Source organism: Leptonotus elevatus, chromosome 10, assembly GCF_054856555.1.
Source record: "Leptonotus elevatus isolate MCC_2025b chromosome 10, RoL_Lele_1.0, whole genome shotgun sequence".
Classification (NCBI taxonomy): domain Eukaryota; kingdom Metazoa; phylum Chordata; class Actinopteri; order Syngnathiformes; family Syngnathidae; genus Leptonotus; species Leptonotus elevatus.
This window is the reverse complement of record NC_141248.1, coordinates 12,705,337-12,728,390: the sequence shown is the minus strand read 5'-3', so window position 1 is coordinate 12,728,390 and position 23,054 is coordinate 12,705,337. Positions and strand designations below refer to the sequence as shown.

The following is a 23,054-nucleotide window of genomic DNA, read 5'->3' as shown; positions in this document are numbered from 1 at the left end:
GGAAAAAATGGTTTACACATTGACTCTATCACACATGTAATAGATTTCGAGCTCCAATGAGGTGTCTCACTGGTTCACACTTGTTGCGTCTTGTGTGAAAATCATTTGTATCCAATTTGTGCTGCATAATTAATCGCTAACAGAAGTAGGAAGGGCAGCTCGTTCACTTAAGGTGACAGGAGACGGAATCACATGAGTGACCTTTGACTATCAATTGCTCTCACTCATTGCACAAGAATTTGGATGCCAAGTTACATCATCGTCCGACTTCCCTGACACACTATCATGCACATTTGATTTTCAGTTGAACATAATGAATAAACAAGGAGAAAATGTCCGAGCAAAAGCAAGCAGTGCTACCTGGGGAGGGAGGTCCGGCGCTGAGAGACACATTGACAGTAGTTTGGAATGTCTGTGAGCTCCCACTGGTCTAAAAACAATAGATCATCTGATTAACATTGCATTTGTGGAACATGAATAAAGCAGTAAAATATACCTGTTTTCACCCATCTCAGAGGGCGGCCATTTTGTCACTTTCTGTCAACTTAACTCATTGAATACCGGCCATTTACATTGGAGCAACCCCATTCAATACCAGCCGTTTTACTGGATTTGGACTGATCTTGCCAGGGCCAAAGAATATTGGTTTCTACCTGGCAATTCGATTTGTATCACGATTCAAAGGTCACGATTCGATTCAATGCCGATTAATCCCGATACAAATCTATAAATTGACTATTGCGATTTTTTTTGCAACTCAGATTTTGAAAATACTAACTTGTAAGATTTGTATGAAAATGAAAATGTATTTATTTATCTGAAACTTCAGGCTTATAACTGAGCCACTGCATTTAACAAACAGGTTGCAGTCTGTTTCATGTTTGAATAGCATTGAAATAAAATATTAAGGCTTAATGTCCCATTAATATAACATTTCTTCCATGCTTAAATGTGTGAATCCTAACCCTAAGTAATACGTTTTGTTGAATATTTCCATTAAAAAATTATGTTTAAAAATCGATTCGACCGCATATTGAATCGATTCGAGGATTGCGCGCTGTAACATTGCGATATATTGCCGAATCGATTTTTTCTAACACCCCTATTGGTTTCTATTGCTATATAAACATGAAAACATATTTTATCAGAAAAAAGGTGTATTTCAATCTTTTTCCGTTCTTTAGTTATCAGCGTTAGAATATAGCCAAGTTTTGTCGAAATTCCAATTCCTGAGAAAAAAAAACATAGAAAAGGAGCTTTTTGTAAAACAAACAATTCAAGCACAACTTGGACTTTAACATTATTTTTTCTTTTGTGACAGCTCAAACATCTAAATAATGTTTTCATGCAATAAAACAACATTCCAAAAAGTACTTTTGATAACAAAATAACAATAAACAATTGACTTGTCTAACTGCAACTCGATCGCCGCCGTTATGTTTTGATGAGTTGATGAGGATGCTTTTTTTTAAAGCTAAAAAGCAATCCTGCAATGTTAACTGACGACACTCCCAGTCCCAATCTACACTTCCTGCTTCTCTTCTTCTACAACAGGATCCTTGCGTGATACTGGCTGATCTTATACTTGCTGCCAACTGCTGCTTTTAAATAACATTGCAGTCAAGCCTAATCCTTCAGTCAGAAGCTGTGTCCGATTCTCCTCTACACTCTTGCATGAAAAAACGCTTATAACATAAAAATACGTCATATGTATTGAGAGTTAAAATGACATCACAGTTGCTTAGGGCTCATGTAACGACCAATCACGGCTCACTTATTTTATAGTTTGGTCATGTGAAATTCACAGGCTGAGCCATGATTGGTTGTTACCTGAGCAACTGTGATGTCTTTTTAAATTGACAGCAAGTGGCAAAATGGCAGCACCCAAGGTGGATACAAATCAGGTTGATTTTTCTGCTTTATTCATTCTCTAAAAACAATAATAATCAGAATACCGTGTTTAGACTAGTGGGGCTGCGTAGAACATATAAATGTAAAGACAATTTTGGGGTTGGCATTGTAGTAAATAATTATACATTTTTAGGACCAATTAAAGGAAATTGGTTAATTTCCCTTTGGCCCACCTGATGATGATCTCTAGCCCACAAGTCCAGGTCACAATGGTTGGGAAACAATGCGGCCTCAAATGTTGTTCTTGTGAAAACACGCAATGAGCGAAGCCAATTCGAAGTAATCCCACCATGAGCGACACGGTACCACCTGGAGCCGTTGGAAGGACACCCCTGGGAGCTCCACTGCCCTCCCCTTCCCGAGCTCGACCCTCCCCCGCCCTACTCTCCCCTCCTCCGGCCGTGTCCCGTAGCAGCAGCACCACTCGCAGTCTAGCAGCGGGACTCCAGGCACTCACTTCCCCAGCTGCTGACGTCAGCTGGCAGCCTGGGCAGTGCTCGCCGCTCCGGACATAGCGCCGAGAAAAATGCTGCTCTCCGTACCGCCAAGGGCAGGAATCAACCCGTACAGCGGCTTCAACAGCAGAAACAGCAAAAAGGTAAAAGTCTCTGTCGCTTTTCCACCATTTTGACTCGACTTCACCTCGCGGGGCAACACGCCCGCCCGCGCGCGTCGCCACGGAGAGGTTGGTGACAGTGGGCTGCAGTGTCCTTGAGAGGCCACTTGAATTGAACTTTTACACTTCGGCGGACCGCGGACAGCTTTAACATTCGTCCGGACCCGGCTGGGTCCGAACCGCTCGGTCGCGGGGTGACGTTTAGTGATGGCCGTCACGAGCCTTGTGTGTCGTATGTTTTATGTATGTGGCTTTTATGTATGGGGGGGGGGGGGGGGGGGGGGGCTCGTCTCTCCGGCGCAGAGCAACTTGTGCGCGGACGCCTTGGCTGGATGCGTGCGTGAAAGTGGGAGCAGAAGCGCGAGTTTGAGAAGACCCGATCACGAACGAATGCTCCTCTTTTCGCTTTCTTTAAACGAATGTTAGAAACCGGTTAAGTTGGCAAACTTTGTTTTTCGTGTGTACTTTCCTTATGGAAGTGGAATATGCCCCACCCCTTGGGGAACCCCCCCCCCCCCCACGGTGACTGCTTTATTCCCAGAATTGTGAATTCTTTGGATTGTGTTTACATTTGGACATTCTGAAACCAGTGTGAAGACGCCCACTGCTTAAAACATTCAACAGCAGTCACGACTTAAGTGTTGAAACATAATTGAAACCCGAGCTGTTTGTGTTTGATTGATTCTTGTGTAGTCTTTGTATTATTTCCCTTTATTTTAGGCTGCCCTGTCTCCCATCCATAAATATGGGGGAACATATTCTCCCTCATTATGCATGTACCTTGCTCACATTTTGAGCTAAAACATGTATAGTGACATTTTGTCTTCCTGCGATAGAGGCCAACGCCTGGCTCTAATGTCAACATTTGTGTCTGCATAAGCATTAGGTTTCAATTGTCTGCTTTATATGACAGGTACACACACTCGCACGCAAAAATATATATACCGTACACAGGGCTTGACTGGTATCTTGACCACCCTTGGCTACCATGTTGATTGGTTCAGTTTGCTTTCTATATTGTAAACTGATTAAATGGCTGCTCCCTCCAAATTGAGGGCTGGTCTCTTGGGGTAAAATGGAGGGAAATAATCATTGAACAGCACCACATCGGCCCTATAAGACACCGGCCCGCCGGGAATCTGCCCTGTACGCCAGATGGCCAGTCCAGCCCTGACTGTACATATACTGCATATTAGTCTCATTGTGAGACTTGTTAACTCTTCCAGTCTTCCTCCCATAAATGATCAAAGTGGATTATTTTCAGATGTTCATTGTCTCTCGTTTAAAAATAGCTGCTTTGTTGCAGAACCCATTGAACAACGGGGTCATTTTCTAGCGCAGTTTCCTTCTTGTAAGCCCGCTTGTGTTCATGCACGAACCGAATGAATGCAGGTCTTATTGCTCAAATCACATCTTTTGATCATACTGTATTTTTTTTTTTGTGCACTGTAGTTGTTTCACATGACTTTTTAGTGATTGTTATCAGAGTCCAGTGTGAATGTACATCAGGCCCAAAATGATCCGCATGCGCTGAAGCTGCCCGCCCTGACGTCACTCGCTTGAAGCATGTTAAATGCATCTGTCGGAGAGAGACGCTCACAAGTTACCAGAGTGGAGGCCAATTGGGGGATTTATTTATATTTTTATGTCAACTGCACTTTAAAAGCTGAACACACACAGAATCGCGACGTTGTAATAAATAAAAAGCAAACCATCCTCACAAGACAGCACACTGCATAGTCAAGTCAGAACGTCAACTATTAGAAAAAGGTACCTCGACTTAAGTTTTTTTTTTTTTGTCCTATGCTGTGAACAAAAATTGGAGTTGAAAGCACAAGATGGTGGCACCGATCTTCACAGCAAGCAGCAATTTGGCAGATAGTGAACAATTCCTCAAAAAAAAGTTCTCGCTTGAAGTGGTTTGTTGACACTCACAGTTTAATTATTTGCACATTCTTTTTAATGCTTGTGTTACGCCGGTTCCATAAATATTCATTTCAGTAGAGAAAGATGATGTGAGATCTTGAGTGTATGAGCTACAAGTGTGGCCACAAAAAAAATTATCTTGTAAGTAAACTTTTTTACTTTAAATGAATAATAAAATACAACACATAAAATGTGTTGTCAAACGAATTATGGCATGTTCTTTGAAAGCCATGTGAGCATGATTGAAATAAGAAATTAATAAAATAAAGCTTTTATTTGAACCACAGAGTGCCTGTAAAAGCAAGTCATTTTTTCTCCCCCATTTTAAATGTTCAACAAGTCTTTTCTCATGTCGAGTTGTAAAGGTGAGGGATGACGACCTCGACACAATATTTGCGGCTTCAAAGGACATAACTTGGGTCAAAGGTTTCCAACACGTCGATAAATCACTGCTTTTGCAGCATATAAAGTAAATTAGCATGTCTTTGGCGATGTTCAGCTGATCACCTGCCGGAAGGTGAAAACGGCTCCTCTGATGTCACTTTTTTTTTTTTTGAGAAAAGAGGAGGTAGAAGAGTCAGTGGATATAACAACCAAATCGCTAAGATGGCAAAACTGATTTTACTGTTGTGAACTTCTCTGTTCACAGCGATTTGGTTAGCTCGGCTAGTGCACGTTAGCTTTTGCTGTGGAAAAAAATAAATAAATCGCCATGACAAATACATCGAAAACAATCGATAAATCACCTTTCATAGTTGGAAGAAGGGTTCGAAGAATTAGTGCAACCATTATTTTATTATAATATTTCGTGAAGGAATGGCTGCCAGCTTTGTTTAGAACCAGATGTGGTGGGATCACACAAAGTTTTCGCCAAAATGTTAGGATATCAAGGCAGACTTTTGATTACATTTGTCAGCCCCTTTCCTCAAGACTCGTACGGCAAGACAGAATGCCTCATCTCTAAGTTTGTGCCTTGAATCGGGCTCTACTGACTGGAGTAACTCCTTCTTGATGTAGAGGTTTGATGAAAGCGACACGGCCAATCAGACTGCGGTCACATCTCTAAACATCACATCTCGAGGACTACATACTATAAGAAAGTGGCCCGGGACCAAATTAATAAAAATCAGATGTTCTTTACAGTCTGCCATGATAAAATCGGTTACATATGGGCAAGAATATAAATAAAATCTGAATTGGGGCGCCTTTACCTAAAGTGGGGTAATTCCCCGCTATAACAATTTCAATGGGAATAATTTCTTTGCCATTTGAACCAACATTGACTCAGACAGCAGAAAGCGATGCTGAAATTGAGTAATTAAAAGTATACTTTAGTTTAATTGCTAAGCAACTCTTAGCACTTGCCATTAGATTTGGACGGCGTATCTGAAATGGGACAGTTAAAAAAGCAGAACACACTTTTCAAAACAGATGCTCTTGACGCACGTGCTTTTATGGAAAACACTGTATGAAAGGGGCCGCAATTCGTCAGCATAGATAAGCGTGTGCGTAAACAATCAAAGTGCTGTTAGGCGGACTCACTTTGAAGATAGTATTGCGTAATCTCTGCCACTTTGTCATCCTCGGGTCATGTTTGATATGTTTACAACGAGTGTAGTGTGCATTTGTGTCTGTGGAAGATGCCATCGAAGAAGCGGAGTATCGCTCTTTTTCAAGTAGTACTCTGGAATTTGTGTATGTCGATGTTCACGAGGTTCACGCTTCAAAGGGTTTCTCACTTTGAATACAAGTTGATGTAGCTAATGTTGATGTTATGGTAGTGCATGTTTGGGACTTTGAACAAAAGGACGCAACCGCGTAAATACCCCAGGCGCGCATGCAACGTGACACAGAAAAATAGAAAAGGTTATATGAATATTTTGTTTCTTCTACACATTACGTGACTCCTTGGGCATATAAATGTCAGCGTCTATTGTACATACAACATGAATTAGAAAGTATCTACTTGTATCAAAAGATGCAGCAGGGTACTAATGTAGGCTGTAATGATGTAATGACCAGCGCATAACAATGAGTATGCATTAAGACAGTCTTTCCCAACCATTATTGTGCCAAGGCACCCACTTTACATAAGATAAATCTCACGGTGCACCACCAAACAAAACTAATGATCTCATCTCAATTCAAATGGACTTACTCAGGAAGCCATGACTTATTCTGTTGTAGAATTGGAAACAGGTGGATACACAGGTTTATTGTGATTTCTAAAGGAAGAGGATTCCATTGTTTTACCTTTTCCTAGTACAAGCAAAAGTATATTTGTCATTTATACAGTCGATAATAATTTCCGGACACCACTTTTTGTACCACCAATACAAAGTACCGATACTAATAGTAAAAAAAACAATGACAGGTAATTTTAAAGAAACACCTATATATCCCAAAATAGCATTTTTCCATAAAATCACATGAAATTAATGGGAATTTTCTATTCTTCTAATTTCTAGTTCCCGATTGCTAGCATCGATACCTTAAAATAAGGCCCGATTCCGATTCTTAGTATCGGTACTCACACATCCTGATTTCCTGATAATCCTGCAAAGTAACAATATGTACAGCCTCAGCCAATGGTTGTATAGTTGATAGTTAAGAAACATTTTCAATTTAAAGTCCGTGATAGGCGAATGTATCAAGAAATGGACACCATTTTATAGCAGGCCCACAGAGTTCTACCTGAGGCCACTATGTGACTGTGTCGGGCCACCAGAAGTTCACTTGACACTCACCTGACAGCATTATGACGTTTATTTTCTTGATCCAAATCATCTTGGATGGCTGAAATGATCATTTCATTTGGGAAGAGTTATTTGATAGGGTTAGGGTTACATGTGTAGGATTGCACACTCCTTAATAAATGAACATTTTAAATGTTCAACAATTTAACGTCATAAAACAAGCCGCCCAACTGCATGGGTCCATACGTCTGACGTTCAGTGCGAACGACTCTGCGATTGCTTTCCGCTGGGTTCCTTTCTTGTCATATGGAACAGAATGGGAAAATGGTTCCACTCATGCTACATGTTTGTTACCACTAATTGAAGTCACTAATGGCTCTTTTCTTTTTTTTTTTCAATAGTCACGAAAGGCCTCAGAACAGTCGGGTCTGATTAACATAAGCACAATTGAAAGGTTATTTGGCAGACCCTTGTTACGTCTTTCTGATGTATTCTATTATCTTCAGACAAATCCCAACCATTCAGAAGAGGCAACAAATAGAAAATTGGAGCACTTGTTAAAATCTCTCAACCTTCTTTGGCCTACTTAGTGGAGAAAAGGTTCACCAAAAGGTCAGGCGACTGTGTAAATGTTCCCCCCCCTCCCACCGCCTTTTTAGAGTTTCGCTGTGTTGCTCACATTGTGCCATATCTGAGTCGCACGATTACACAAAATAAATGTCTGAACACAAAATAAACACAGAGAGGGGTGAGAAAAGCTCTTTGTGTGGGGGCGGCGATTACAGAGCCCGGCAGCTCCAAGGTGTTTGGTTTCTGCTGCGTGGAAAGCCGCTGGCTCCTCCCCTGGCTCAGCACCTCATTTCCTCCTTCGAATAAATAGAATTAATGTTCTCAAATTAAATTTGGTCATTTTCCATGTAAGGCTTCCTGAGAGGAAAAATAACAGGAGACGGCCTGTCGCCTTCTCAAGGTATCATGGGTCTCGCTTCGGGCCTCATCGAATGGCTTGTTTATGTTCTTTTCAGTCAGACGTTCATTCTCATCTCGTCGTGAGCTCATCGGAAAAAAATGTCAATGCCTATTACAGTGACTTAATTGTCCAGATGAGCCCGCAGACACTCGACAGCATCACAATACTACGAGGAACTAAATCCAGTAACAAAACGGAATAGGCTCAACTAAAAAAGAGCCTTTAACTTTTAACTTTTAAAAGGCTCACTGAGTAATTTTACTACAGCCTGCCTCCTCCTGCCTCGTACTCCACCCTGTAATGACTGAAGTCCTTTTCATCTATGCACCCCTTTTTTTTTCTTTTTTTTTTTGCATGCGTGCCATTTTAATTTAATGATGACTTTTAACAAGTAAAATACCTTGTACATTTATTGTACTACTCTGAACTGAAGCACGTTAACCTTGTTTATTTGGATCAAGACAAATATTTATTATTTAGCAAACTCCCAGCGTACAGTGAACACCTGCCTGTTTGCGCTTAGTCACAAATTTTAATGTATTTTTCTGGGGAACCTAACAAATCAAGCACATTTTGGAAAGACGCACCAATTCATGTTCTGTTTACACAACACCATTCATAACGAATACAAATAATGTTGCTTTGGCTTTTTTTTCAACCCGAGACTCATTTTGAAACGTCTTAAATTTTTCCTTTTGGACTAAAAAGGAGGTGTATTATTACTTAAAACACAAAAAAAAAGTCTCACAAAAAGATGTCAGGATGGAAGTTTTTGAAAACGATATAGCCTTATCATTTCCACCTAGCACTAAAAATAGTAGTCTGTGTGGAAGACAAGCTTATGCATGTTTGGGTATGCACTAGTATGGTGCGGTAGAAGAAGTACACAGTGTGCATATAGCACTTATCTAGTGAAGTACGTCCAGGAGTCCCATTACTAATTAAAGTCTTAATTCACGTTACATATACACCGAGGGTATTCAAAAGCGAGTTTTGTCGGATCAGCATGAATATTACAATCGAACTGAATACGTATGAGTAGGATGTTGATGAGAAAGATGTTGAGTTAAGTTAAGTGAGCGTGATTGATGGTGACGTCTATCTGCAGTATCGTAAAGGTCCTTTATGTCTGTTCAAGGAAATGTGTCAGTCAAAACGAAACTTCCACAAATCTGAGAGGTGATGCGTCACACTAAAGCTTAGAGCTGATCGGTTATGAACATTTTATACAAGTGTTCAAAATGATCATAGTTATCAGGATTTTTACGGTATTGCTCAAAGAAATGTAAAGCACAACAACAGAAACAGATACTGGTACATCCAGTGAAAACAATACAAAAAGTTTGATTGTGAATACCCCAAAAATATATACTCATCCAGGTGTTAGCTTTCCGTCTCAAGGCTCCAGACTGGAGTCCACGTGCTCCTGGCTTTGGACTAATACAGGGGCTGAAGTCCGAGGTGGGCAATCTCGGTCGTCGAGGGCCGGAGTCCTGCAGGTTTTGGAGGTTTCTCTCTTCCAACACAAGCTGATTCCAATCAACAGGATCGTTATCAGGCTTATGCAGCGCTTGCTGATGAGCTGATCGTATATCAGCTGTGTTGGAGAAGGGCAACATGCAAAACCTGCAGGACTCCGGCCATCCATGCCCACCTCTGCGCTACAGCCAACACCACTGTCAAAACCATCCCTGTTGACACGGTGAGACTGAAAATGACTGAAAATGCTAATATGCATGCTGGGCCAATACTACACACGAGCGCCAATTGCTTGTGCCCTTACCAAAAAGTAGTATACATTAAGTACATAATATAGAGTATACTTAAGTATACCAAAATTAATTTTTTCGAGTGTACTTATTCTTGTACTAAAAGTAAACTCCTTGGGACTAAATTGGAACATTTTAGTACACTTGCATATTATAAGGGATATGAAAAAGTATACTTAAGCATACTTTATAGTATATTTAAGTACACTATTAAGTACACTTTTGTCCACAGTTTAATTTACAGCAAAAGGCCCAGCGATGAATTGACTGGGATCGAACCAGCAAACCCCAGTACTAAAGGTAGCGACCGTAACCTCTAGGCTATCCAGCCACATAAGCTTTAGGGCTTTATAAATAAATGGAACCTATAATTTTGGTTCCTTAGCGAGTGCCTTCTAAGTATATAATACAGCAGGGTTGCCCAAGTTTGGTCCTCGAGAGCCCCTATCCAGCATGTTTTCCCTGTTTCTCTCCACTAACACACCTGATTCATGACCAGGATCGTTGTCAGGCTTCTGCAAAGCTTGCTGATTAGCTGATAATTAGATTCAGCTGCGCTGCAGGAGGGAAACATGGAAAACAGGCTGGATAGGAGCTCTCGAGGACCGGACTTGGGCACCACTGTACTACAGCATGTAAACTTTTAGTATATGTTTTAGTATATTTACAAGTACACTTAACATTTACTTGGTGCAGTATACTTCCAATAAGTACAAGGAAAGTAAACCGTAAGTATACTCTACTAATTTTGAGTATACTTCAAGCATACTTATATATACTTCTTTTTGGTAAGGGTCATGCCGACTCCGAGCCATTTGTAAAACCGGACTCTGCGTGTATTTGGTTATTGGTCTCATGTGCCTCGGTCACAGTAAATATAGAGTTGCTTGTTAAGCTAATAAGCTAAGCTATGTTCTGTCTTCAAGTCCTCAAAAATAAGCATTTTGGGGTAGGAGGTTTGACATTTTCAAAACACTGTAGTTCTATTAAGAAGCAGCCAAACTCCTTTCTATTCTTAGTTGCATTTGGTCCTATTTAAACAATGCTATATCATCATCTGTTTTAAATATTTAGTATTTGACCGAACCCATTCTCTACTGTACACATATTTGATCTTGTCAGATGTTCCAGATGTACCCACTGACGTCTTGGTGAGTGCATATTCATGTAGAGGGGGTAGCTAACAGCTATCTAGTCCATCCTGGATCAAATTTCAAAAGGGCACACAGGGGCTGTTTGTGCACTCAGAGCAGAAATGCTTCCTCTCTTTGTCTGTGAGACGTTTAGTCAGAGTCAAAAAGGCAGACTGAACAGCTGTTCAACACTATTGTCAGCACCAGTCACTCGGATAACCAGCACCCAAAACACAGCTTTTGCCATTTAGGGTGCAAATCTGTGCCACAAGGATGTGTTTCACAGTCAATAAGATTTATAGTATCTTTTCCAACAAAGGGATTATAGCCGATTTGCCTGTCATCCAACACATTTTCAACACAGAATTAAGACATTTCTGAAGAATGCTATACATTATGAGTGATGGACAACATAATAGTTATAGCCAAGGTCAAAAAGCACAACATGGTTATGTTTTTCTACTGTTTTTACCATTGGGTTTTGGTAAAGCACTTTGTTACCTTTAAGGGACCCCAAGAGCTTTAATAACACCATCACCTCAATTACCTAATGTTGATAATGATGCCTGTGCTTGCGGGGGCATGGGTGGTCTGAGGATCGAACCGGCAACCACTGGGTTAGGATTTGCATTATTATTATTATTATTATTATTATTAGTTATTATTATTAATACAATATCTTATATTTGTTTTAAATTGTAACAAAAACTTCAGGATAATCAGCATGTCCTAAAAAGTAAAAAATAAATAAATAAATGTAAAACTAAAAGTAAAGTAAATAAAGTCAAAAATTTCAAAATAAGTGTAAGTTTAACATTTCGCTTATCTTTGTTTTAATTCCAAACAAAAAGTGCAGAGAGTTACTATAGGTCAGCTGCAAGCATCTCTTATAAAGTTAACTGAAAAACAAATGGTTCCCTGAAGTTAACAGCCTTAAATTGATCTATTTTCGGTCGTCACATTATTGTTGTAATTTTTAAAAGGCGGATGTCGATATTTGTCAAAATGCCAAATATTTGCGCCGATAATCGGTCTGTCCCTAATCCACATCCTCATACATGTGAGCTGGCATTTATCCCAGTTGACTTTGAGTGCTGTATACTCTCGACTGGTCGCCAGTCAATCAGTATAAACAAACAACCAATCGCATTCACATTCATCCCCATGGACGATTCATTCAACCGAACATGGAATGTGTGAGGAATCAAGAGACAAGAGAAAATGCAAACTTCACACAGTGCTGAGATTCAAACCCAGAACCCCTCCACTGCGAATCAGACCTGCTAAGATGGCGATAGTCAGTCACTGTGCTAAATGTAATAGAGACAGCCGGCTTCACACGCGATGCAAACATTGTTGTGCAACCCGTTCCGCCTCATATTAATCGTATGCTTTTTGCCTCACATGTCCTGCATGATCCTGCACAATGATGGGCACGTCTGTGACAAAAATACTTTTGGATTGCTCAAGTGTGCCCGCTTGAATCGGCTGCAATCGTGGTCATGCAGCACATCATAACTCGGTCCTTTTTTAGTACAACCAAGCCTTTAAGCCAGCAGCATGGCACACTGACTGACTGCCAACAGCTCTTAATGTCCTGAAATGGGTGGAGAGGGATTAAGCGTAGCTCACCTGTATCGTCTGCACATTGAAAAGAAAACAAGTTCAATATCTGCGCCCTTGGTTCTGCGTCTGTACTTTAAAAGACAGGATGCATATTAAGTATTAACAATAGGAAATATCTGACATCAAATTTTGATGTCTGCTGGGCTACTTTGAATTTTTAGCGCGGCTCAAGTTTCACCTTTGTCCCCTCTGGCTCGACTACAGGTATGTGTATCTATTTCTCGGTCTAACATGTCAGATGTTTTGAACCCGTCCCAAATGCGTCTGCCCGCTGAATGATCCAGCCGAGGTGAGCAGGCAGAGGCGGGGGCTAGACGGGGTGGGGGCCGAGTTGTCGAAAGTTGTGTGGCGATGATGCCAGACGTTGGTGTGCCTCTCACACTCTGTTAGATCTCCAGCAGGGCTGTGGGCCAGTGCCTTTGTGGGCGTATACGTTTCAAAGCTCCCGAGCTTGTGCCACCCGAAACGGCTTGAAAGCTAACACGTGCCTGTGCATCTGTGCGTCAAGGTGCCATCATAGCCGAAGAGACAGACAGACTGAAGAGTGATATGTGTGCTGCATTGCCTATAAAAGCAGAAGGAGGGGGAGGAGCAGGATTTAGGAACCGGTCTTGATGTGCGTTCAGTGTCCCTGTCACCTGGTAGGAATGTGGAGTGCTTTGTACAAATTGCAGTGTGATAAGATCAAGCGTAGACGCACAGGATTTCCTGTCGTCGTCCTTAGTTTATAGCTTTATCGGAGACACATTCCATACAGAACACTCAGCTAATTTTAAAGCTTTATTTCATATTGCCACATTCATTTTCTTCTTTGGACAGGAAATGTGACTGGTAATTAAGAAAGGTGTGTGATGTTGATGATAATAATAGGGTATAAAGCCTCTTTCACAAACAGAAACTAGTATGTCTTGTAAGCAGAAGAAATTACAAACAAACGTCAAGAATCATTCAGGCTCTAATAAATGTGTTCATATTTTCTGATATTATATTTAGTTAGTCTACCCCATGCAAACTAATCATTAGGATTAAGTCAACCCCAAAAATGTATTTACAATATGTTCTTGCAGCCCTGCTAGTCTAAGCACGGTATTCTGATTACTATTGTGTTTGTGGAATATGAATTAAGCAGCAAAATCCTCCCTTTTATCCATCACAAGTGGCGACCATTTTGCCACTTCCTGTCAACTAAAAATGACGGCACAGTTGCTCAGGGCTCAGGTAATGACCAGTCACAGTTCACCTGTTTCCTGAGTTTGGTCATGTGACGTTCGCCAGCCATGATTGGTGATTATCACTGTGATGCTATTTTCACACATTAGCAAGTGGCAACATGGCCGCCCTCTGAGATGGATAAAAATGGGTGGATTTTGGATCAATAATTAAAAAAATATATTAATAAATGCTAAAATATAATTTCACTGGAATCTGAAGATGCCCCTGGAATCGAATACTTCAGAATAAAAAAAAAAAGTTATTCAAAACTTTTGAGTCTGAACTGCTGTCATGCATGAGATCATAATATGACTTTAGCATACCTCGAGAGCTCGTTTTAGCCAGCATCAAAGGACTGTGTGTCCTTCTAGGCCCGCTGCACACTGAACGACAGGACCGGATGTGACTGAACTGAACAATCGCGAAACAATTCCAGTTGTGACTCCCCGCCACACGCCTACCGACGTGCTGTAATGGAAAAACGGTGACCTATTTGCATATACTCCCTCTACAATGCGTAAAATAAACTGTGTGACAATTTTACTAGTTTGGCAGACAATCCTGAGTATGCCTGGTTACCTCAGCGTTCACATCTGGTTGCGTGAGCAATTAAGTCAGCACCCGCTTTAGCACATGCAAATCGTTAGTAAGTTGGGCGAAGAGTGTTTTGTGTGTATCTGTTTTTTTATGTTCTACAGTGTAGAGGTTCTATTGTATGTTCTTATCAAATTTAGCAGTCATTTGAATTCATTGGGATTTGCATGAAGCAGCAAGCTTACCTGGTCTAATAAGATAGACCACTGTGAATTTTAGGTCAAACGGGGGGGGGGGGGGGGGGGGGGGGGGGTAGAGATGTTTTTTAAGTTATTTTCTCAACTAAACTTGAGGTTGTTTTTTTAAATCAGAAATGAATTTATTGGGAAATTAGACCAGGGATTTGCTAACTAAGACGGGGTGTTATTTCTGGTATTGTCAAAACATTTTAGATACTTTTGTGGGCGTGAGAACAATCAAAGTATTTTTAGGAGATGCAAAGCAAAAAGAAAAGGTTGGGAAATTATGGAGGGAAAATGCAGAGGCTCATGAAGAGCATATTTTGTAATGTAGCATTCCTGCAACTTTACTCCAAGGTCCTCCTTGTGACAGGCTATGAATCCATGCATCAGCATGTACGTCAGTCAGCTGGTCACTTTCCTTCCTGAGGAGAAGACAAGCAGTCCCCTCAGGATAAAGAAGCCATGACACACAAAGGCGGGAAAACTCTGCAACAGCTTGGAATCCAGGAAATTCTGAGGGTCGAGCCAGGGTCAACTGGAGGAGCCCCACGGGGAAGTGAAGTGAAACTAATAAAAAGGGTGGACATTGAAACAAGCTGGGCTGTGCTGAAGTAAAAGCTTTATCACCGGACACTTCATTAGGTACACTACTACTGCAATGAGATCTATGAGCTGTCCAGTGGATTAAAAAATTCTGCCTTTACAAAGATCAGAATATTTTGATCCCGCCCAATAAGATAAGAGGAAATTGTTTTATTTATGGAAATGATCTTGCCTTTTTTTATCTTTTGCTGGATCCTAAAAATATGCACTAGATATTTTGAGTTACTTTGCTATGGAACTGCGGCAGAGGAAGATAAGACATAACAATTCTGCTGACTGAACAGGGACATTTTGTCTGCAATGTCATTATAAGAGAAAACTATTTTTGGGTCATCTACCTTTTTTTTTTTAAAGGTTGCTTTAATTAGAAACCCCAATTATAAATAAATAAAAAGTCAATTGAAAAGATATTCCCATTCCATGTTAGTAACTTGATTGACAAAAAAAGACCTCATATTTCAAAAGAAATTTAAATTCAGAGCCATTTTGGATCCTTTTACCGTCCCCTTTTGAAAGACATAGTGTTGAAAATATTCAAGGTAAATTTTTTTAGCTGTTGTGGGTAGCATATAAAATCTGAATACAATTGTCTCTCTGTGTAGTATGATCTTTAGAGAAAGGTTCTGTTTTTTGTGTGTGTGTTTTTTATCCTCCACCTTGCAGCTGGTTAAGTAAAGGTCGACAGGAGCGGTTGTCATCAAGGGGCACGGTGCCTTTCCGGATACTCTGATTAGCGTGATTGTTTGACGTGGCTGGTGTTACTGTTGTGCCGGCCTGCTGGGCTTTCCCCAAACAACGTCAATTTAAGCAGTGACCCGTTCAGGTCTTTAATAAGAACCCATTGTTGCCACGTCGCCGCTGTCCAATTGGTCTCGCAAATGAGACGGGAGCCTCTCTGCGCCCAACTGCGAGACCAGTCGGATAGGACATCTATTCCTATTACTCACTTTAAACTATTTGGCTAAACAAATGTGATAAAAGTCAGTTTGCCAATTGTAGTGAATCCTCGTGTTGCTATTTATTGCCTCAGTCATAAAAGTGCCAATTTATTCCTGGAGAGGCTTTTTTTTTCACAGCTTGACAGGAATTATGAAACCTTGATCACCTCAAAATGGATTTGGATGAATGGTTACACAATCTTTTGTGTGATTTCTCCATGGAGAGCCACAATGCATGATTCACTGGTTGTTGCGTAATATCCTGTTATATTGGTGAGTCATGACGAGTCGGCCGCCATAGTTCATAACTGGGGACGTTAAAGTCAGTTGCGGTGGCACGTGTTGTTTGTTGGGAACGGCAAGAGGGATTGATCAGGCCATTACAGATGGTTGCATAGAAGTCTTACCGCAATGAATCCCTGGTGTGCGCTGAAACTTTTTGCTCTCTTTATTGTCTCCGTTTCGGCTCCCTCAAAGCTTCTTGGCCTAAAAGAGAGACAAGACCGTACTTGAAGTGCAATATTCCTCATGAAGATTTGATCAGAAATGAGAGAACGCAAGCAGCACAAAATAGTAATTGTGCTCTACCCAAATGTTGGTCTTCGGTCTTCCCGTTGCTGGTTTTGCTATGCACCACAAGAAGAAGGAGTTATCCAACATGGGGCGAGCCTAAGAGGCCCCTTTTCCCCCTACGTGGAGCAAGCAGCCAAGAGGCCCAACATTCCCCTCAGAAAGCATTATTGGTGAGTGTTGACACGGGCGCTGTGTGATATCATTTTTCACTGAAGAGAGTGCACATCTGTCTCCCGCAGATTTACTTTTTATCTCCTCATAAAAGCATGTTCCCTTGTTCTCACTTACAACAGCACTGCAGCTGCCCAAATAAATACAGTAGGTGATGTGTTTCGAAAAATGAAAATCATCATTACGTTTCATTTTTGTGTTTGTTCAGACATTTCAAGATTCAGTTGCAACTAAGCAGTTTGGTACAGTAGGCATTATTATTATTATTTTTTTTTACGTCTCCATTGGAAAGCGTCCCAAAATATCCCAACAAGAACGTCCAACTTTTCAGTGCCCTTTTGTTGGCGTACGGTTTGGAGAAGAAAGGTTTGGTAAGCATGCGACATGACTAGCCAATTTTTTAAAAAGCCTTCTGACAGAATTCGAACCTACTTTTGAGTCACCCGTGTCTTTATATGATCATCATACGATAATCCGATGGATTTCAGTTTTTAGCATGAGCATTTCTGTCCATAGACTCATCTTCATCAATGGGTTTGGATCAATTTCAAAGACACACTAACCAACATCTACAGGATTTAAGTGAAAAAGTAACGTCACAAACATACAGTGTGGGCAGTCAAATAACGGGCCTTTAATAATGCTGTACGTCGGTGGATACGGACGGAAAAACACTTGCTCTAAACAGGGGTACTTTGACTTGTAAGCTAATCCCCCCTGTCCCGTCAATGCCGAAATAATGACACACAGGCTCTGCAGTGGTTTCCTCTGGGTAATTGGCTTTATTTTCACGATGCACAGAGCTATACAAAACAACAACAACAAGCAGAACCATTTCCACATTCTCACTCGCCCCTTCGGATTTCACGCTGCAGAATAACGTCACAGACCGCCACTGTCTGCTATGTTATCTCCGATGATCCCTTCTTAATAGATACAATTTAAACACACACATTTTTCGCATTTGTGCTTAATTTTCTTTTTTGTTATCCTTCGATTAGAGTGATGCTACTATTATTTCTCGTGCGTCCTTGAAAAGTCTTAAAAAGCACTGAATGCATGAATCTAAAAACAAGGCCTTAATTGACATTAAAATGCCTTAGATTCATCTTTTAAAAGTCTTTAAAAATAACACGATAAGTGGGATTTTAACTAAATAGTCTAAAATCTCAAATAAATTAAAACAAACTCTAATAAATGAGCCTTTTGACAGTCTGCATTGTTAGCTGAGGCAATTTATTCCTACAGTTTGAGATTGAATGTAAAAACAACACTTCTGGATTTGTGTTGAATTGCGCAAACAACATTCTGAAAGTAGCACTGGTCAAGGACCAACCCAGATCAGTTGGTAAAGAAAAGAACAGTTTTTCTTTCCCCAATTTTCGTAGAGCTGCCTACCTGTCCAATTCTGACACTCGCCCTCTTCTCGCAGCAGGCCTATGTGTCCTCCGGCCACCAGATGGCTCCCCCCAGTCCCAACAACAACAGTAGCAGCAACAGCAGCGGAGGAGGAGGTGGAGAACAGCTGAGTAAAACCAATCTGTACATCCGTGGCCTTCATCCGGGGACTACGGACCAAGACCTGGTGAAGCTCTGCCAGCCGTAAGTTTGAATAATTGACACTTTGAAGTGATCAGAAAAGTCTATATTTAATGTCTATTTGGGGACATTGGCTAGCTCGCTATTGGTCTTTGGTAGGCATAATATTGTCTGGACTACAAAACTGTCAAATCTGCCAGTTTTGATCAATTACGCCTCTCCTGAGGGATTTTTTTTAATGACCCAACAAACTACACAAAAGTGATTGATAGTATATAACACAGTTGTAGTAGTTAATTAATTACTATTCTAGATTAGTGAATTCATCTACAAATGGCTGGGCGAGTTTACTACAAATATTAATTATTTATTATTTGAAAATGTATTGGTGAATTCTATACTTAGAACTTTGTGGTGGCAGTTTTAGGAGGACCATGGTTGTTCCAGTACTAGTCTTCTAATGTGTCTACCCCTTTAGTTAATGTAAAATGGAAATACTCAATGAGATGAATCACAGAGCATGACAAAGTGTTTGTGTATGTGTGTGTTATACATCCCACTCTCCGATGCATTAGTGTTCCAGGTGCTTACCTCTGAGCCAGCTCCAAGCTTACAGAAAGTTGAAGGTTAGACGAGGACAGGAGGCAACTGTCTGTACCCTTCTCTGGCCCCCTGCTCTGTCTTTTCTTTTCTTTCTGACTCAATATGGCCTAAGTTGACTCCTTCCTCTACTTAATGCACAACGTTTAATCAATTTGGTTGTCAATGCACTGAGTTTCTGTAATTAAGATTGAATCAAACCAATCTGAATTGTTTTTAATCCATTGATTCATTTGGCCACTGACAGCCATTTTCTGAATATAAAACGATGGCTTGAACAATTTAATGTCATGTGTCCAACAGATGAAGAGCAGAGCTCAGCACGGAGCAGATGTTATCAACTCACTTGAACATCCTCTGCATGACTCTTACTCCAGATTTAGCACTCTGTCAGACAACTGGATCCAGTTTTAAGGACCTGGCACGTCTTATGAACTATGAGTTATCAACATGCAGTGCGTTGACGAACGATGCAATGATAAAACCACAATCCTTACTCATTCATTGGATCCAATCAACTTTGACAAACGGCTGTCAACACATATTCATCCCATAAGCTGTAGCTACAGCTCCATATGCCATATGGACAAAAGTATTGGGACATAAAGTTGATAGTAGAAGAAGTGCTTTATGTTCAAGACTCTCAGAAGTGACATGCCAGCCTCACAAACATCCAGTGATTATTGTGCACCATCAGTGGTTGAGCTTCAAGGCTCAAAGTTTTTATTTCATAGAGCTTTTGTTTGTGAACATAAACTACCATTATCATAGTCAAGCGTGAAAAGTGTCAGCGTTTGCAAGCATGGGCCTGCAGGGGTCCATCAAAGTGACGGCTCCCCCCGCTCTATAAAAAGTTTAGTCTTACCCGATCCTCTACCTGATTTTGATGCTCCATTGCATCCCAAAGAAAGCGTCAAATCCTCCCGAGTTGTACTAACACAGCATGTGTACAACCTGTTGTTAAAGCCGCCGCAATCAAAGCGGACCAGAAATCTGCGGTTGGTATGTGAAACACCGGAACTTGATTGTAAAAACAGACGGCTGACTGAGGAGTCATTGTGTGGCGTAAGAAATGTGGAGAGGGGACCGACGTGATTGGGAGGGCTCCTCGAAGGCGAAACATGAATGAGTGGGAAAAGAGTAGCACCGCCTGCTGGGAAAGAATGTCAAGCAGCTGTATGTGGGTCATGACTGTCTTTTAAGTGTGTGTGGCCTCGACAGTGTTGTGAGCTTTTGGAGGGGTCTCGGGTTAAGTGGAAGGTCAGGCAAGCACTGCTTTCGGACTTTTGAACTGGTCTGGTGTTCCCGGCAGGGAAAACATGGACACATGAAACGATGCTTTTGTTTTTCTTGTCATACCTCAAACAGACACTTATCAGGGACTGGCTTTCTTTGTTTTACAATCATGTTGTTGTTTTTTAAATCATTCCTAATAGCTCTCTGCCATTCTAATCGTTCTCAGACTAAGATCTGTAAAATATTTTTGCTAGTTTCAAAGAAGGCTTACAAGATGTTAAAATATTATTCATTCATTCAATCCCTAAAACATATTTATGTATTTTCAGAGTCCAGACTTTTATTCCCAGGTAGTTAGTTTTTTGAGTGTTAAGGTAAAGGAGAGTTTGAAAATGGCTGGCACTGAATGAGTTAATCTAGTTTGTCACCTTTTTCAGTACATACAATCTCTATGTACTATTAGTGTATGACATGCCTTGTTTCCTAACCTTTACTGAGCCAACGCACACATTTTACACAAGAATAATCTCATGGCACATCACTAAACCAAAATACTGAAATAATTATAATCTCATTTCAATTTACTCACAAATTAAATGATTAGGTTTGAAATCTGGGCCTTCTTAAATGAACACAAATCTGATATACTGAAAGGAGGCTATGACTTATTTTGTTGTATAAATAGTAACAGGTTGATATAAAATTGAATCAGTACTGATACCAGGTATCAGTATGGGTCTTATACCCAGCCTTACACCAGTATGGGCAGCCATCTTGTGGCCATTTTACGATCAGAAACTCAAAATTTGAAGTATAGAAAATTGTCCATTAATTGTTTGTTTGTTTGTTTGTTCATTTAGCACAATTTAAAATGTAAAAACAGTGCAGGGAGGGAATAAAGCGAGAGAAAAAAAACTTTATTAATATTTATTATTTATTATTTTGTTTATATATTTATTATTGTATTATTAATTTGAAAAAAAATCTTGTAATTTTTTTATTAGATTAATATTGATGATTAATATCAGTTTTTAGGGTGCTCTGCTATGAAACATCACCTTATATAACCTCAGTAAGAAATGACCAGTAATGCCAGGAACCCAATAATTGCAGCCATTTTGAGTAACTAGTAATCTAGTGTGATACTGTTCCTAATAAAATAGTCTGATCAAAATTACTATAATACAATTTGCTGTGGTACTGGCAAAACAAGTTGCCATTTTTATGTTAAGCAGAATTGCCGGTTACTTTTTAGAATCAAGTAATCACAAAGTAGCTAGGTTAAGTAAATTACTTTTTCAACACTGGAAATGACAAACAAAAAACAAAAATGAACATAAGCTTAGTAAAAAGCAAAACTGGCACAATGCTCAGATGTCCCTAATGATGAGGTCAGTAAGCTCTGAGTCACGCACCACTTACAGCTGTCAGATGACTTTGGGGAAATTATAAACAAGCATATGATGATAAAATATAAATGCCTCCAAAAGGATTTCATAATGTAGCTATTTTTCTGGCTACAGTTGTGTTAGTGTGTGTGTAATTAAATACCTTGTAACTAGAATGTAGTCGCAAGTGTGGCTAAGGAAACCAAAGACACAGAGCCGTGATACAATAGTACAAGAACATGCCACACTGAGGTGTCAAGAGACACATGGGACACGTCCAAATCCTCTGGCCACCAAGAGAAAGCAGGAGCGTAAGATCCAGCTGTGTGCCGTGATGTGAGGGTGGAAAAGGAGGAGGGATACGGAGGGAAGGAAGGCCAACTGGAGGGGTGAAGCATCAGGTTACAATCCGCCCAGACACCATGTCGCCCAAACAGAGGAAGACCAGCCTACTGCTTTGGATAAATACAACAGCCAGGCAGGGACAATCTATTATACTGTAAAGTGGATACGCTCCTCATTAGCCTCCACACTTGTCAATGTCAAAATATGAATCATGCTGGAAACGACGCCTGTGCCTATTCTGTGTCTCATTGGTCACAGTTTTTATTGAAAGCAGTCGAGTACAGTGATTTCTACGTAGTTTCTGTGGTTAGTTGAAAGCCCATTCTGATAGCGACAGCACTCGAGTCTTGAGGGGAAGTGTGTGCATGTGTTAAAGACACGTTCGGGACAAATAGTCTTTGGTATTGGGAGGCGTACGTACACCTGTCAAAAACAAAGCCAGAAATCCTCCCCCAGCAGGAAGGGTGTATGTGGACATAGTTGTCCATGACGTAAAAGTGAAGCATGTGTGTTTATGTTGGTATGCAGTCCGAGGAAGTGCGTAAGGACTGTTATGCATGTGGAAGGAGCAAATTCCTGACAGAATTTTTTTTTCCTTCTGTGTGTCTGCAAAGGTATGGCAAGATTGTGTCGACTAAAGCCATCTTGGATAAAACTACCAACAAATGTAAAGGTGAGTTGTCATATTTTCATATCAAATTGCATCAGTCTACAGACTCTGGCTAGCACATTTTGCATACAGCAACTGCTTGACACTGTATGTAAAGATGGAGTAGGCGTTTTTTTCTTCAATAATAACAAAGGAAACAATCGTCATTATTCAAAATACTTAACAAAATTCTTATTCCAACTAATTTAACATTACCGGCGGCCTTGTTTAAAAGGAACCCGACTGTCATGACAAGTTTGATCTATATTATCTATTTGGTTGTTACTAACATAACTATGAGATTCTACTAGATTGGTAGTTTTTTTTTTTACCAATCTATTTTAGAGTGTATAAAGAAAGCAAGGTAAGCCTCGTAG

The 23,054-nt window shown here is 40.4% G+C and overlaps 1 protein-coding gene and 1 long non-coding RNA gene across 4 annotated transcripts in view; one reads left to right on the top strand and one right to left on the bottom strand.

Annotated features, from left to right (window-relative positions):
• Positions 1 to 2,340: 2,340 nt before the first annotated feature.
• The window catches only part of LOC147167125 (RNA-binding motif, single-stranded-interacting protein 2-like), a 37,203-nt gene continuing 16,489 nt past the window's right edge, over positions 2,341 to 23,054 (top strand). For 2 of the 3 annotated variants that reach the window (XM_086086072.1, XM_086086069.1), the window contains exons 1-3: positions 2,341 to 2,509; positions 18,353 to 18,522; positions 22,643 to 22,701. In XM_086086072.1, coding sequence (XP_085942198.1) covers positions 2,438 to 2,509; positions 18,353 to 18,522; positions 22,643 to 22,701 — 301 coding nt within the window. In that variant the 5' untranslated portion in view covers positions 2,341 to 2,437. The remainder of the gene's footprint in view (positions 2,510 to 18,352; positions 18,523 to 22,642; positions 22,702 to 23,054) is intronic. The other variant, XM_086086070.1, reaches the window with a different exon arrangement.
• LOC147167126 (uncharacterized) lies at positions 14,840 to 16,839 on the bottom strand. The gene is made up of 3 exons (XR_015096220.1): positions 16,765 to 16,839; positions 16,584 to 16,662; positions 14,840 to 15,202 (listed from the first exon to the last, which is right to left on the bottom strand). It is a non-coding gene; the product is annotated as an uncharacterized LOC147167126 (long non-coding RNA).